Here is a 15,882-nt window from a genome sequence, read left to right as displayed (position 1 = left end):
TGCTGTAAAAGATATTCATGAAAATAAGTCACTGAAGTCTAATTCACGTTTGCTCAGAGATGGATGTGCAGGGCCATCTATCCATAGGGACATTGTGACTTAAGCGTTGTTCTGAGGTCATTATAGTTAAGATGTTTACTCCTCTCAGTGTATTTTATTTCTAAAACCAGAGCACATAAAGAGGGGAAGTATTCACCAGTAAAGATACTGTATCTGTTGAAACTGTTAATGTGATAAAATGTCACAAAACTCATTTTCAGTTGTGTGGAATTTGCAGCTTGGACAAACTAATCTAAACTAGTCACGTTGAATTGTGCCTGCAATTCAGTTTAATTCCACAATGTCACAGGAATGTGGCAAAGCACTCTGCACTTTAATATTAACAAGAAAGGTAATAAGCTGCCATGTGACCTGCGTTTTAACTTTTATTTTAAATCAAAGGCTCATCCTAAGGCACAAACAGTCTTTTCTGCATGTTGATTTAAGCAATGAGTGTCAGCAGAAGTGTAATGCATTTTCACAGTGATGGCACATTCATACTATGAATATTGAAAGTCAAATATGAGATGGCAACCCACATAGGGGCGGGTTTCCAAAAGTGTTTTCTCAACAAGTGGGTGTTCTTCCTTCAAGGAACTGGTTTATGAATCAATGATCAAAGAAACATTATCATCTTCAGGCATAGAGTGTCTTTGAAGCAATCCATGTTACATCTAGGATTTCACCCACACATATGATGTTATCGACTATACACTCTTTCCTGCAACTGAAAGACACACAATTATCATTGTCATAATTTAAAATATATAATTTAAAATACAGCTTGGTTTTGAAAGGAGAATGTGAAGATACATAATGACTTAAACAGATAATTAAAATATGTTTATTTGAACAGCCAAAGGTACATATTATTCAACAGACATTATGCTCTTTTAGTTGAAAACATCATTCAAAATTTAATTGGAATTGGGTGTTACTGTAATCATTGTCTCGGGGAGACTGAATTGCTGATAAAAATAGATAAATAAATAAATAAACATCTAGGCCTACATGACTGATAAGTCATCCTTGCCCATGTTGCCATCTGCTGGCTGGAATCTTGTATATCATGATATCTATTTAAACCTGTAGCTTAACTTTATAGTCTATATATAGTACACCTTATGTAGGCCTATTTCCTAAAATTCAGCCATCATTATTACTAATATATTACTACATAATATCATGTCACTAACTTGTCACCTACTGCATACTGCTAACTGCAAACGTGAATTGCATTGCCCTCAGACACTGTCTTGTGTGAACAAATATCACATTCCAGAAAAAAATATATAATATCAGCCAGAATCTTAACATATTTTATCGTCTAATGCAGACAAGCATGCACATGTTCTGCTCTCTGAAAATGTTAATCTGCTTTGCTTCTAAAATACTATTCTGTGGGATTGCCGCTTCCACTGGGTTCTTTTAATGGACTATAGTGGCACACACAAAATGTTGCTAAATGAGAGTGCATGACTGACTGGGTTTCCAAGATACAATTTTCTAGACTTTTCCAAATCACCACTGATTATAACATTATAACAAAATGATCATGTGTTGAGAATTGTGGTGTTGAGCTCTCTTAGGTGACCAACACTTTAATCTCACAGCAAATATTTTGTTATGAAATGTAAATGTGTAATCCAAAAAGAGAGTACATAATAATGTCAAGAGTAAAACATAAACATATGCCTCATAAATGTGTCTTTCATAATGTTGTGATCATGAGTAGGCTACACTTCTATAACAAGAACAAGTTCCCTCTAAAATAAGACCTCAGAATCCACAAGAAGTGTGTGAAGGATGTTTTTCATTCTTGTGTCCTGCATGTTTGTGATGACAGGCTGACGGCTCCGCTGGCTCCACATGCACATGTCGGTAAAGCCCATGTCACATGCTGGATTTGAATGATGCTATGCTTTTCATGGGTTAATCTGTGATTTGTGTCGGGCACAGGGTGAACTGCCATGCCGTGCACACAATCCTGTGTGCGCCCTCATTGCCTCACTGAGATGAATTTGCGCCAGATGCTGTCTGTATTATCACTTGAATGTATTTCAAAATGATGCTTGTTAAAATAGTTATAACAAATATCATTATGAGGTCTTGCCTATTTAACAACAGAACACAGCGGCATGCCAAGCCCAGTGTAGGGACAGAGCGCAGGGATGATGCAAGATTATTGAACATGCTGTAAGGTTGTGCTGGCCTCTACTCTGCTCCAGGGAAATCACAGCTTTCACTCAGAACCAGTTCTGTAACTGATTATTTCATATGGACAAATTTCAATAATTGAAAATGAAATCCAGACAGGGTATCAGCCGCATACACAGCCCATTATTAAGTATGATCATCTTTACGAGGTCAGTCAGACCCTAATCAGCCACTTTATAGCCTTAGGGAAACTGGCCAGTTGTTTTTTTTATATATATATATTTATTTAAAAACCAGCAAAATAATTTTACTCTAATCTCCAGTATCTTCTGGAGGATTTGGAGATGTCAGACAGCAATGGCTATAATGTGGCAACACATTATAAAACCAATGGAATAAAATGAAAGAAGGCAACAAGTCTTGAAGACGGATGGAGATATCGAAAGCCAATGCAGAGTTGATAGGGTGCACGGAATGCATCACCGTTTTTTTCCCGACCATACACACGTCAGTGTTGTACTCCGACTACCGCGAACGGAATAGGTGAAATGCGTGGCAGCTTACGTTAGGATTTGTTGCCTTTCGTTTCGTCCTCTGTGTGCTAAAGATCAAATGGTCATGTTAGAATGTTTTAAACGATATCCCTCAGTTCTAGGCTGTGGTAAATGTTTGTGAACTAATTTTCATTTGAGACGCATAGCCTATATCGGAGAGTTAGTCGATTAGGTATCTCCCTATCCCACTGTGTGCGAAAGGACCATGCGTCCGGATGCCTTCTTGATCATCTGTTTTTTCGGAGTTTTCTGCAGGTGTTCTCATCTGAAGAGGGGACGTCCACTTCAAACACAAAGTCAGATCAGGTAAAGAGCATCTGAAGTAAGTAGCCTAATTGTCTCAGCATGTGCAGATTCGCAATTGAGAAAGTGTGATGAAACTTTTCACATCTCATTCACACTCTTGATGTTAAATAATAGGCTACAAAAAACATATCATCTGCGTGTTTGATGTCGTATAATTCTAGAGTAAAGTCATGTCATATCCATAAACACAGTAATAATCTGTGCTATAGCCTGTTAGAAAATATTGCCCTGCAGTTTGTGTTCTTGGAAACTTGTTTGATGATTGATTGATTGATTGATGATTTCTATTGGAACCTCACCCCACCCATTTCTTCTGCAGTAGCCTATGTCTAAAAAGAATACAATCGTTGTGCAATTGGTTTATAGCACACTATGGGCAATGTAGCCTATAATTAACTCATTTCCATAATGTGCTCCCTTGAACCCGCTTGGACCCAATACTAGTATCTACTGCTCTACTGAAGACAGTAAAACCTGCACCATTAATGACGTGTGTAAAATGAGTAAAATGCCCATAAGACATAGGCTATCCCCAACCCACATTATTGTAGCAACATCTAATTTAGGTGTGTGAGGGCATGAACGTGGTGGGGGTCATTTGATTTATTTATAAGGTAGCAGAATAGGCGAATTCCAACCCTTTGTTACTCCAAAGTTTTGGTTGCCTAGTAGGCGTAAAGGTACACAGATTCAATACAGATGGACTATTGGCACTGGACTATTTGAACTTTCTGATACAACAAATGACTTAACTCTACTGGGACTGACCCTAGGCAGATGGGTTGGGCCCTTGAGTCGTGGATCTATCTGAGGTTTCTTCCTATCTCCAATTCTAGGGAGATGTTTCCTTGCCCCTGTACTCATGGGCTCTTTTTGAATGTTTAACACTCTGTAAAGTGCCATGAAACGTAATGTTCTGGTGCTCTATATGTGAAATCAAATTGAAAATTGAAATAGATGTGTAGAATGTCCCAAATGCAGTCTTTGTAAATAACAATAGGCTTTTTGCTTGCAGACTATGTGTCACATTTGAGTTTCCACACAAACATAGGCCTAGTGGATCATATCAGTTTAGTCAATTAACATAAAAAAAACATTTGACACCTTTTCAAAATATATCCCTGTTGCACATCAGCAATATTATCAGTCAATTTTAGGTTAGCATACCTACAGGCTTTCTGTTCCGAAGATTAATCGAACCCTGACTTCAAAAAGGAGGTATACACACAGAGCCGTGATTTCTGTGCACTTACACCTCTAGGTGAAATGTGAAATGGAGAGATTGGAGCTATTGAATATATCGTTTGAAGCTGTGTATTGTTTTGAGTGCTTTGATCAGTCCTTCTAGGATCTTGCTGAGGATGGTTGGAATAAATATAGTTAAAATTAGAGTGATTTTAATGAATTTCTTGAAAGAAATTGTGCAATTGTAGTTGAGTATATCCATTATAACAAAGGTTAAATGAAATAATCATACAAACATCTTGCAGAGATAAGCGAAAATGTCAACCCTTGAATTTGCATACAATGAAAGCTCACAGAATTGGAAGAATTGATTTTTTTCCCTGTAACTGTAGTGACTGGAGTGTCACACACAGTCACAGTGTCCCTGTGGCAACAATAACAAGAGTTTGGATGAAGATCAACTATATACAGCACAGCTATCACTGTACATGTCCCATTGCTCTGGGGGGAGGGGAGAGAGAGAGAGAGAGAGAGAGAGAGAGAGAGAGAGAGAGAGAGAGAGAGAGAGAGAGAGAGAGAGAGAGAGAGGAAGAGAGGAAGTGAGAGAGGATCACAGCAAAACAGCCTTAGGCAGCATGTTCACTGTTCCTTTGCCATTTGAGTTACTCACCCTTTTGACTAATCTGAATGGGTTATATTTGATATCAGTGCATCTAGTTTTTCACAAAATTGTATTTTAAAATTATTTTTTAAAATGTATTTAAAAATGAATAATTACACTTTTTTTCATTAAAAGAACGTGTTTCGCAAAGCAGAGGCATACAAACTGGTCAGGAAAAGGCAACAATAAGTCATTATTCCATATTATACCACTGCTTGGTCAAATTTCCTACCACTTCGAACGTGCATTATTTTCCTAGAAACGCACGGCGCATCGGCGTCGTTGATTATCCCTTACTTATGTCACGATTCTTGACTACAGCACACACACACACACACACACACACTATGGCGGTTCATTATATGATTTATACTGTATGCTGCATGAGTTGTGTTGTGTTATGATTTAGTTACTTCTCAGAGGAATGTAAACCCATTTAGTATCCTGGGTGAACCCATGGACGAACCTAGCAGATTTCAATTTGCTCTACAGGTCCGTCTGGAAATGATCCCTTTGACATCCGTTTCTGAATCACCAACAACAACAAAACAAAAAAAAACAGGAAAGTGCATTTTCCTTGGAACCGAGTAAACAACTGTATTGTAAATCTTTGTTTACAAGAAAGATGTGTTTGCTGCTTGTCTGAAACGATTTGGTAAAAGTGTAATGCACCAATCTATTCCATGTCACTGTTGGTTACTCTCCTGGAAGTTCAGACTCTGGTATCAATGGGATCCTTTCCAAATTCAAATTGGTTCATTTAGCTGAATGGTCCTCCACAAGCACATTCAAGTGATAGTTCATTGGATCTCTCTGTTTAGAAATGTATTCCTATAGATCAGATCAGAGGTGCTTTGTTGACGGGCAGAATGGCTCTTTGCTGCCCGCAGCATCCATGTTGACTATTACACATTTATCATGTAGGAGCATCGGCTACAATAGGAACTAAGCTTTTAATGTCTTTTGTCTGTGCAAGCGTGGGAGTCTAAGAGGAGAGATTGTCTTGTTTTGTTAAAGTGCTGATCCTCGGAAGAGACTGACTCTGGATTCAGAATGTCTCAGTGTGCCTTGCTGTCTAAGCATTTGTCACATCAAATCATGGGCCCAGTACATTGGCTTCTCTAATAAAAAAATAAAATAAAAATCAGAAAGACCACTTCAGTGCTGTCAGGTTTGAATATCAACCTGTGTTAGATGAGCACAAAGTTCTTTGTTCAGGGAGAGAACAACTTCAACATCAATCAGTTCATCAATCAGTTTAAGTGAGGAAGACTGTTCCTTTTTCTCTTGTAACAGTGTTAGCTCACTCATATTTATTCACCAAAATCAGCTTTGATCCTTATCTAAAATCATATAATATCAGCAGCATTTTTACATGTAAATACACTGCTCTTGGAGACAACTAAAATTAGTTTTTTTGGTTGCATAATTTATTTGTTGAGCTGTACAAATACAGTATGAAGCACTTTAGTTTTGGTAGCATACACAATCTTGTATATTTTTCTACTGTGCAATGACAAGTACTTGAATATCATTAATGTTACGTTTCCATCACGGGTTGAGTATTTGATTGAGGAAATTGTAATGTCAGGCTTATTCTGTGATGGTATGGGCTTGGTTTTATCTGGTCCTAATAAAGCTTCTTTACCTGGAGAAGTCCTGGCATGTAATCTTTTGTGACCTTGTAAAGTGAATACTAATAATGTGTGGTATGGTTTTTGCAGTATCCTATGGCCTCATAAGATGTGATTAAAGGTTTAAAGGGAGTGGGAAACCAATGGGAAATACAGACTTTGGGACCAGTTCAAAAATGTGTGTGCAACATGAATGCCCTGCCACTCAAGACTTTAAAGAGCCCAAAGCCTTTAAAAACAATTGTATTGTTTTAAAATTGTAAACCTGAATAGTCAGACTTGAGTATCATACTTCCTGTTTTTTTTATAATTATTAGAACGAAGCTGAGTCAGTGTTTTTCTTCACAGATCTAAAAGAGAATCCTGGGTTGGAGGTAGAGGCCATTCATCTGGCAGGTATCCCATTTATGATCCAATTTTCCACATTTTATTTTTCAATATACAGAAGCACACTAGCATCATGTTTGATCCATTTTTTTTTTATCCAAATATTGATCCAGGCTGACTTTTGGGTAAAACCTCCAAAAACTGGGGGTATAGAAATTTCAGCCCAGCCTCAGACTGTATTTGTCCCACCTTTTCCCAGTGCCATGCAATGTTTCATCTTAAAGAATGAGACAAGCTCATCAACATGTTTAAAATAGCAGTTGTATTCACAAATTAGTACTGTCAGTGACATGACACTTTTCCCTGCTAGCCCAGTTCTAAAAAGAAGCTCTGATATGACCAAGTTCCCTGTGACAAAATCTGAACAGCTCCTCCGAATAGATGACCATGACTTCACCATGAGGCCTGGTTTCGGAGGTAAGAGTCTCGTAATCTTAACAGTCATAATTTCTGGAGACTATTGACCAGTCATTATGGCGTCCATCAGGTCCTCTGGATATCCACAGGCAGCACACATCATTATTATATACAGAAGGCATGCCTATCTCCTATACTATTCTGAATTGATTACATAACATATCCTGGATTAGAACGTCAGGGAACAGGCAGATGATACAGACCAGTCTCTGCTTGAGTGTAGAAATAAACCGTCGATTTTGCTAATCTGAATTTTAACACCCAAAGCAGGCAGCTATTTACACTGACCTGTCCTGACCTGTTTATTGTTCATGAGTTCAAATGAAGTATTTTTCATTTAATAATGCTCCAGCATATCAGGCCTATATGTTATCACACTGTGGTAAACTTACATTTGCAAAAAATAAGATAAGAAACACATTGTAGTCTGGTTTTACTAGTTTGCCTAATGTGAGGACAAATAAAACACATATAGATTTACAGAGAAAACGTATAAATGTTATCATGTTTTTCACAGTAGTTTACTCTGTATACTTTCAGTTCATCAGCACAAAATCAACCACATATTTATTGTTTCCGTGGCAATAGCACTGGGATTTTACTGGCTGTGTAGAGTTAGGGATTATGGGATACACAGTAGATCCTGATATGAGGGATTAACCCTTAAACAGGCAACGTGCACTAGAAGACACGTCACATACCCTTACAGAAATGTCAGGTTTTTGGTGAACAGTTGCCGCAAATTTGCAGGAAGGTCATATGTTCATATGCAAAAGTTCCAAAAGTCACTTTTGGTAATGTTGCTGCAAATATTCAGCAAATTCACCAGTAGTTCGCCATTAAGTGTGGTGGCAAATCACTGGCAAGCACTTTTGCCACTAGTAGAGTTTGCCTCTAGCAGCCAACATTGGCCGATTTGCTGCAAATCTGCCACAAACATTTCATTTTTGTAAAATTTCTTTCTGAAGTAACTACTATATGAGCATACAATCACTTAATCATGTCATAGTTCATTTTAACCATAGACTGTATAAAATAGCTTTTAAGTCTGCCTTGGACAGTTACGATTTTATGGTACAGTACAGTATATAATCCATTCTCAAAGGAGAACGTTAATTAGATTGCTACTTCCGGAACTTGAGTGGACAGTGACTGTTCTTTGTATGGATGGCTCCCGAAAGCTGTGAACCAGAATGTTCACAAAATGCTGACAAATTGCCAGTCAATTCAGAGCACCCAATGAGATATCATCTCCATATAGTAGAATTTGATCAAAGCATATTAAATCCAAAATAGCATAAATGATCAAGGAAAGCAAGAATGTATCAGTTCTGTATCAAATAGGAAATGAACTAGAAAAGCACTCAGAGAGCGCAGACCTCCGCCTGCATTGTTCTTCCTAGGTTGTCATACATTTGAACCTAAACTATTCAGATCGCCACCACGTGGCCATACCATACGGTGGCCCTGAAGTGCAAAACACAACACAAATAAGACAACACAACACAAATAAGACAACACAACACAAAGAGAGAAATCACGGCCCCAAAGTGCACAACACAACACAAAAAGAGACAACACAACACAAAAAAGAGAAAAAACGGCCTCGAAGTGCACAACACAACGGCAAATCACACAACACAACACAAAAAGAGACAACACAACACAAAAAGAGAAAACACGGCCCCGAAGTGCACAACACAACGGCGAATCACACAACACAACACAAAAAGAGACAACACAACACAAAAAGAGAAAACACAACGGCAAATCACACAACACAACACAAAAAGAGAAAACACAACGGCAAATCACACAACACAACACAAAAAGAGACAACACAACACAAATAAGACAACACAACACAATTAGAGAAACCTCGGCCCCGAAGTGCACAACACAACGGCAAATCACACAACACAACACAAAAAGAGACAACACAACACAATTAAGAGACAACACAACGGAATACCTTCGGGCCACATGAATCGTCGCTGGGACACGTACAGGCCTACAGCCCGCAGATTATAGCATGCTGGGTCTTCACATGTCCATAAGAACCCACAGTAATGGAATATCCACGTTGTGTTTTATTCATAATATGTTTGGTGTATAATCCAACTCATACAAAAGCAACAAGTTCGAAACAAATCATCAGAAATCAGGAAGTAAAACAGCTTGTAACTCTGTCACCGTTCTAGATACCGTCATATACCATACATGGTAATTTTTGTGAGATCCCCCCTATGGATCCCCCTAGTTACCGTGGTAGCTACCACACATCAGAGCGATGGCTTTGCCCCACATGTCTTTCTGCGACGAGATATTCAAAACCGGAGGAGATTGGGCAAGAGAGCTGTCAATCAGGCTCCCCAAAAATCTCCAGAATGTTAGCTTTCATTTGACACCAATATTATGCTTCTACTCAAAGGGGTTCTTGTGTAAGAGTTTTATTGTCAGTAGCCTATGCACCATTAAATCTTCGAATTATTTCAGCCTGCATGTCTCTTTAAATTTTTTAATGAATGTTACGAGGACTTTACTAGGGTTTATAAAGTAAATTCGCATATCACTGAAATCGTCTACCCCTTGGCTTCAACATTATCCGGTTTTCAATAACGAGGCATGTGGCTGACTAGTGCTGTCGTCATTCAAAGCTAGGGAGCCTGTTTGACAGCTCTCTTGCCCAATCTCCTCCGGTTTTGAATATCTCGTCGCAGAAAGACATGTGGGGCAAAGCCATCGCTCTGATGTGTGGTAGCTACTACGGTAACTAGGGGGATCCATAGGGGGGAATCTCACAAAAAATACCATATATGGTATATGACGGTATCTAGAACGACAGAGTTACAAGCTGTTTTACTTCCTGATTTCTGATGATTTGTTTCGAACTTGTTGCTTTTGTATGAGTTGGATTATACACCAAACATATTATGAATAAAACACAACGTGGATATTCCATTACTGTGGGTTCTTATGGACATGTGAAGACCCAGCATGCTATAATCTGCGGGCTGTAGGCCTGTACGTGTCCCAGCGACGATTCATGTGGCCCGAAGGTATTCCGTTGTGTTGTCTCTTAATTGTGTTGTGTTGTCTCTTTTTGTGTTGTGTTGTGTGATTTGCCGTTGTGTTGTGCACTTCGGGGCCGAGGTTTCTCTAATTGTGTTGTGTTGTCTTATTTGTGTTGTGTTGTCTCTTTTTGTGTTGTGTTGTGTGATTTGCCGTTGTGTTTTCTCTTTTTGTGTTGTGTTGTGTGATTTGCCGTTGTGTTTTCTCTTTTTGTGTTGTGTTGTCTCTTTTTGTGTTGTGTTGTGTGATTTGCCGTTGTGTTGTGCACTTCGGGGCCGTGTTTTCTCTTTTTGTTTTGTGTTGTATCTTTTTGTGTTGTGTTTTCTCTTTTTGTGTTGTGTTGTCTTATTTGTGTTGTGTTGTCTTATTTGTGTTGTGTTTTGCACTTCAGGGCCACCGTAATACCATGCCATTATACCACTAAGCTAAATACATGAACGCCTCCGGAATCCCGACGGAATTACGGATCACTCCCAAATCACGGAATTACAGATCACTCCCAAAATGTAATCTTTCTTCCTTGGGTTATGTCCGACCTTCCCTGAAAATTTCATCGAAATCCATCCATTACTTTTTGAGTTATCTTGCTAACAAACAGAAAGACAGACAGACAGACAGACAGACAAATGCTGGTCCCCGATGAAAACATATACCTCCTTGGCGGAGGTAATTGAAAAAGTTCACTATTTTGATTATTTTCATACCTCAATTATGGCAATGTATCCTAGGAGATACAACTCATGAAATCCAAAATATTTTTAAAAATGAGCCTGGAAAGTATTTTCTTAGATGCGGATGAACAGAATGATACAGTATCATACATATGGATGAATCATTTTACTATGGCCAGCTGCAATGCTTATCTTTTGAGCTGTCAAATCACACTGCAGAAATTTGAAGTATCCACTTTGATTTAGTCAAATAATTGTTTTGTATATTGATGTACAGTATATTTTGTAAAAACTGTGGACAGAAGTAGACAAATTAATCAGAATGTATTTTGTATGTATACAGGACCAGCCATCCCTGTAGGTGTGGATGTCCAAGTTGAGAGTCTGGACAAAATTTCTGAGGTTGATATGGTAAAAGTTTTTATGTGTAGGTCCACCTCACATGTTGAAGATGTAAACAATGCAGAGTGCAAGGTTGAAAGGAATACACAACTTTTTAGGAAATTAGCTTAGCCTATATTTGCACTCTACCCCAGTTTAGATAAGAGGATACACCCTTCTCTTATATGTGCATGTAGTATAACCCAGTATACTGTCCAATGTTACCTGCTTTGTATGGGACCGGGGAATGTAGGGCCCTTTTTCAAAAAAATATCAATACATTCACTGTATTTCACAAGTTGTAGTGGGTCATATACAAAGTATTACAGATGATGCAACAGTGTTGAATGTGTGAAGTACAGTACATGCTTAGACGTTTACAATAAGCAGTATTTATTTCCACTACAGGACTTCACCATGACCCTGTACCTGAGACACTACTGGAAAGATGAGCGCTTATCATTTCCCAGCAACAAAAACCAGAGCATGACCTTTGATAGTCGTCTGGTGAAGAAAATCTGGGTTCCTGATATGTTCTTTGTACATTCTAAGAAGTCATTCACCCATGACACTACCACTGATAATGTAATGCTAAGAGTATATCCCGATGGCAAAGTTCTCTACAGCCTGAGGTAACTACCCAGTAGCCAGTATCCATGCAAGTTTGAGATTTTAAATCCTCTGCCCAATAATCCGCTGAAGTAGTATTGAGGCCGGAATGTGCTACCATGCACTGTACATTTTACCATGGCCAAGCGTCAGGCATTTGTTGCATAATGTCAACATCTTTATTTATGATGCCCATTTCCATGTCCCAGTCCACTGTGTAAGACTGAACTTGGCTAGCATTTAGAAAACTTGGGTAGATGTGTTCTCAAAACTAAACCACATCTTGTTGATCTCTGACGGGAGAGGGGATCATTTGGCTCCTTATGTCTTTTCATTAGAGCCATATTTTCCGATGTGAAAAGAAACAGTGCAACTATGCAAGCACTAGTATTTCCCTTCAGAAAATGCTAATATGTCTATTGTCTGGATATGGAAATACTTCATTGGAAATAGTTTGAGTTTGAAATATCAGAGTGAAGCTATGTTGCTGGTAAAATAAAGTCTTACACATTGATGGTAATGATGACATCCTTTTACACAGAACACAGAACCTAATAATAATAATAATAATAATAATCACACATGCTGTTTAACATGAACACACTGCATGCATGGTGCACACATCTGAGTAATTCAACACACCAGTAATTCAAATGAATACAGATGTTTTGGCCATGTGGCATATTGCAGCAGGATGAGGGTGTGTGGATAGAGCTTTGCTGGGTAGAAACAGATTGTAGGAAGGTTTTATAACTTTAGGGGATCCTGTTGGAATTTATCGTTAAATACCCATAGGGATTAGCTCAAATGTTCGTGAAAACATCATTTTGTGCATTTAATGTACAAAGATAATACCTCATCCTCCTGCACCTCTGGATCTGTCTGGATTCTCATGATTTGTATCCAGTTGGTCAACATCCATTTCTGTTCCGTCCATTTTGTTCTGTTTGAACAAATTCACAAACATCTTGACCCAGGGCCTTAGAGCCTTCTCCCTGTTGTTATCTGAAGTGTATGCATGTGATGCCCACTGCCTAATTAACAAGCACACATGACTTTCTAGGGTCACAGTTACAGCTTTGTGCAGTATGGACCTAAGCCGGTTTCCTCTGGACACACAGACATGCTCGCTTGAAATAGAGAGTTGTAAGTCATCACACTACTTTTTTCTGTCTTTTTCAATTTACATTTAAACGTTTCCAGTGGAATGTTTATTTTTGTTGTTGCAGATGCATATACTGATGATGACTTAATGCTCTACTGGAAGAAGGGGAATGACTCACTTCAAACAGATGAGAGAATCTCAGTTTCACAGTTTCTCATACAGAAATTCCACACTTCTACAAAGCTAGCCTTCTACAGCAGCACAGGTACTGGTCTACAACTGTTTCAGTAGAAATCAGATGTCACAGAAAAGTATTAAACAAATGTAGTTTATATTGATTTTGTATGTATGGTGTTACCCTTTAGGTTGGTACAATCGACTGTACATCACCTTTACTCTGAGACGCCACATCTTCTTCTTCCTGCTCCAGACTTACTTTCCTGCCACTCTCATGGTCATGCTGTCTTGGGTGTCCTTTTGGATTGATAGGCGGGCTGTGCCAGCCAGGGTCCCATTAGGTATTGTTCATTTTCACCCTAACTTTGTAAAGCTGACACTTGGTGCAAATACTGTATATAAAGGCCATCGAAGTAGCTTCCACAGTAGCTTCCAGGTCGTCCAGATTGTTGGGTAATTCAGGTCAGATCAAATGCTAAGAGGGATATTTTTGCTGTTGGGTTGTGGCACACAGAGTATATTCAGTAACTTAAGTAAGTAAGCATTCTTTTGTAGTTGAAGACGATTTCCCACTCTGGAACATCCTTTCAATTCATCTGTAGCTATCTAACTGACATCGGAGATATAGATAGCATGGGACACTGTTGCAGCTCTAATGAATGTAAATCTTATTTCAGTGTGTGTGTGTGTGTGTGTACAGTATATGTAGTATACACAATATATGTAGGCTATATTACAGATAGTCAATGTGCTAGGTTATATTGAAAAGTGATTTTAGGGAAAGGGTCCTCCTTGGAGTCCACCATATTGCTGCCATCTTACAAAAGACCAGAAAGGACAAATTAAACTGATTCGGAGGCACAAACTGGCAAGCGTGGTTTTTCCGCTCACAGGCGCTAGGGGGAAGCGAGACAGCCATTATTCAACCCTAAACATGTCAAATAAGCGTAACCATTCCAATGCTTTCAAAGCTGATCAGTGAAGGCAAACTAAGCTAAAGAAAATTGCATAGCTCACCTTTAATGTAATTCAGCGATTGCGGGTGAAATAACCACTGGTTTCTGAAAAGAATTTCAACTTTTGAGATGGCAGGAAATGAGTGAATCGGCATATGTAAACAGGGCTTAACTCTTTACTTGGATAGTCTGCTTATAACATATACATATATATATATATATATATATTGAGAATGATATTCAAGAGAGTGTATAATTGTTGTTGAACATTTACTGAACATTTCTTCAACCAAACCCCACCCCTAACCTACATTTTAGTTAACAGAGTGTCAACAGATAGATTAATAATAGGAGCATCTGTAGATAGTCAATAAGGGGAGTATCAAAGTGTGACCACTGTTGGGTATGTCTCAATGTATGACTTTGACCAAGTAACTGTAGATTTCATATATTCCAGGGATCACCACAGTGCTCACTATGTCCACCATCATCACGGGAGTGAATGCATCAATGCCTCGGGTCTCCTACATCAAAGCTGTGGACATTTACCTGTGGGTCAGCTTTGTGTTTGTATTTCTGTCAGTGATAGAGTATGCAGCTGTTAACTACCTGTCAACAGTGCAAGAACGGAAAGAGAGAAAACTACGAGAAAGGGTAAGAGTTTAAGATAAGACACAGCATGCACATACATACTGAATGCAATTCTCTCCTTCAGAGTCTTTTCCAAGAAGCCATTACACACTACATTACATTGTAGCTCAGTGGGAGCTTCCTGGCAAAATAAAGGTGAAATAAATAAATGAGCACATGTTCTAGGCCTGTTATTCTGCAGGTGCTCTTTTACAATCTCTACCAATACAACGTTAACGTGAAACTGCTTACGTGACAACTCTCTTTTCAGCTGCCATGCACATGTGGCCTAACTCACCCTGACCACATGATGATGAGCAGCAGCTACAGCGACATGGACGTCAACACAACAGGAAACTATGGCCTGCAGGAGGACATCAACACCACAGGAAGCTACAGCATACCAGAGGAGAACGGTGTACAGCGGGAGAGGATTCTGGTGCAGCTGGCACTGAGTGGGGAGCAAGACACTCACCACCCTGGAGACCCAAGAGCATACAACAGCATGTGGATCGACACACATGCTATAGACAAATATTCACGAGTCATCTTTCCTGGGGCTTACATGCTCTTCAACATTATTTATTGGTCCATCTATTTATAATGTCCCTTGAAAATAATGTTCACTGGAATGGGAACTTGTTGGCACACCAAGGAATTTCTCTTAATGCTTCAACACCGGGTGAGTACAGAAAGTGTATGTGGCTCAATATCAGGCACTCCACATTAAACAACACCAATAAGCAATCCTAAACAGTAACCAAAAAACAGGTTCTGAGATGCATGATTGATGTCAATTTAATAATTGTGATATTGGCCAGAAAGACGTTTTTAACATGTTTAGTTCTGGATTTTTTATTTTTCCAATCTATTGTATTCTGCAACAAAGGTAGGGAAGATGATTTACACCTATAATCATAGTTACTGTAAACCTATGTTTG

The 15,882-nt window shown here is 38.8% G+C and overlaps 1 protein-coding gene across 1 annotated transcript; it reads left to right on the top strand.

Annotated features, from left to right (window-relative positions):
- Positions 1 to 2,923: 2,923 nt before the first annotated feature.
- On the top strand, positions 2,924 to 15,545 carry LOC134098296 (gamma-aminobutyric acid receptor subunit rho-1-like). Its single transcript, XM_062551327.1, has 10 exons — positions 2,924 to 3,056; positions 6,885 to 6,932; positions 7,234 to 7,340; positions 11,427 to 11,494; positions 11,873 to 12,096; positions 13,137 to 13,219; positions 13,303 to 13,443; positions 13,544 to 13,696; positions 14,769 to 14,965; positions 15,213 to 15,545. The coding sequence occupies exons 1-10, from the start codon at positions 2,956 to 2,958 to the stop codon at positions 15,543 to 15,545; spliced, it is 1,455 nt and encodes a 484-aa protein (XP_062407311.1). The 5' UTR covers positions 2,924 to 2,955.
- The last annotated feature ends 337 nt before the right edge of the window (positions 15,546 to 15,882 follow it).

Source organism: Sardina pilchardus, chromosome 12 (assembly GCF_963854185.1).
Source record: "Sardina pilchardus chromosome 12, fSarPil1.1, whole genome shotgun sequence".
In the NCBI taxonomy this organism is placed as follows: Eukaryota; Metazoa; Chordata; class Actinopteri; order Clupeiformes; family Clupeidae; genus Sardina; species Sardina pilchardus.
This window is presented reverse-complemented; position numbering and strand designations above follow the sequence as displayed.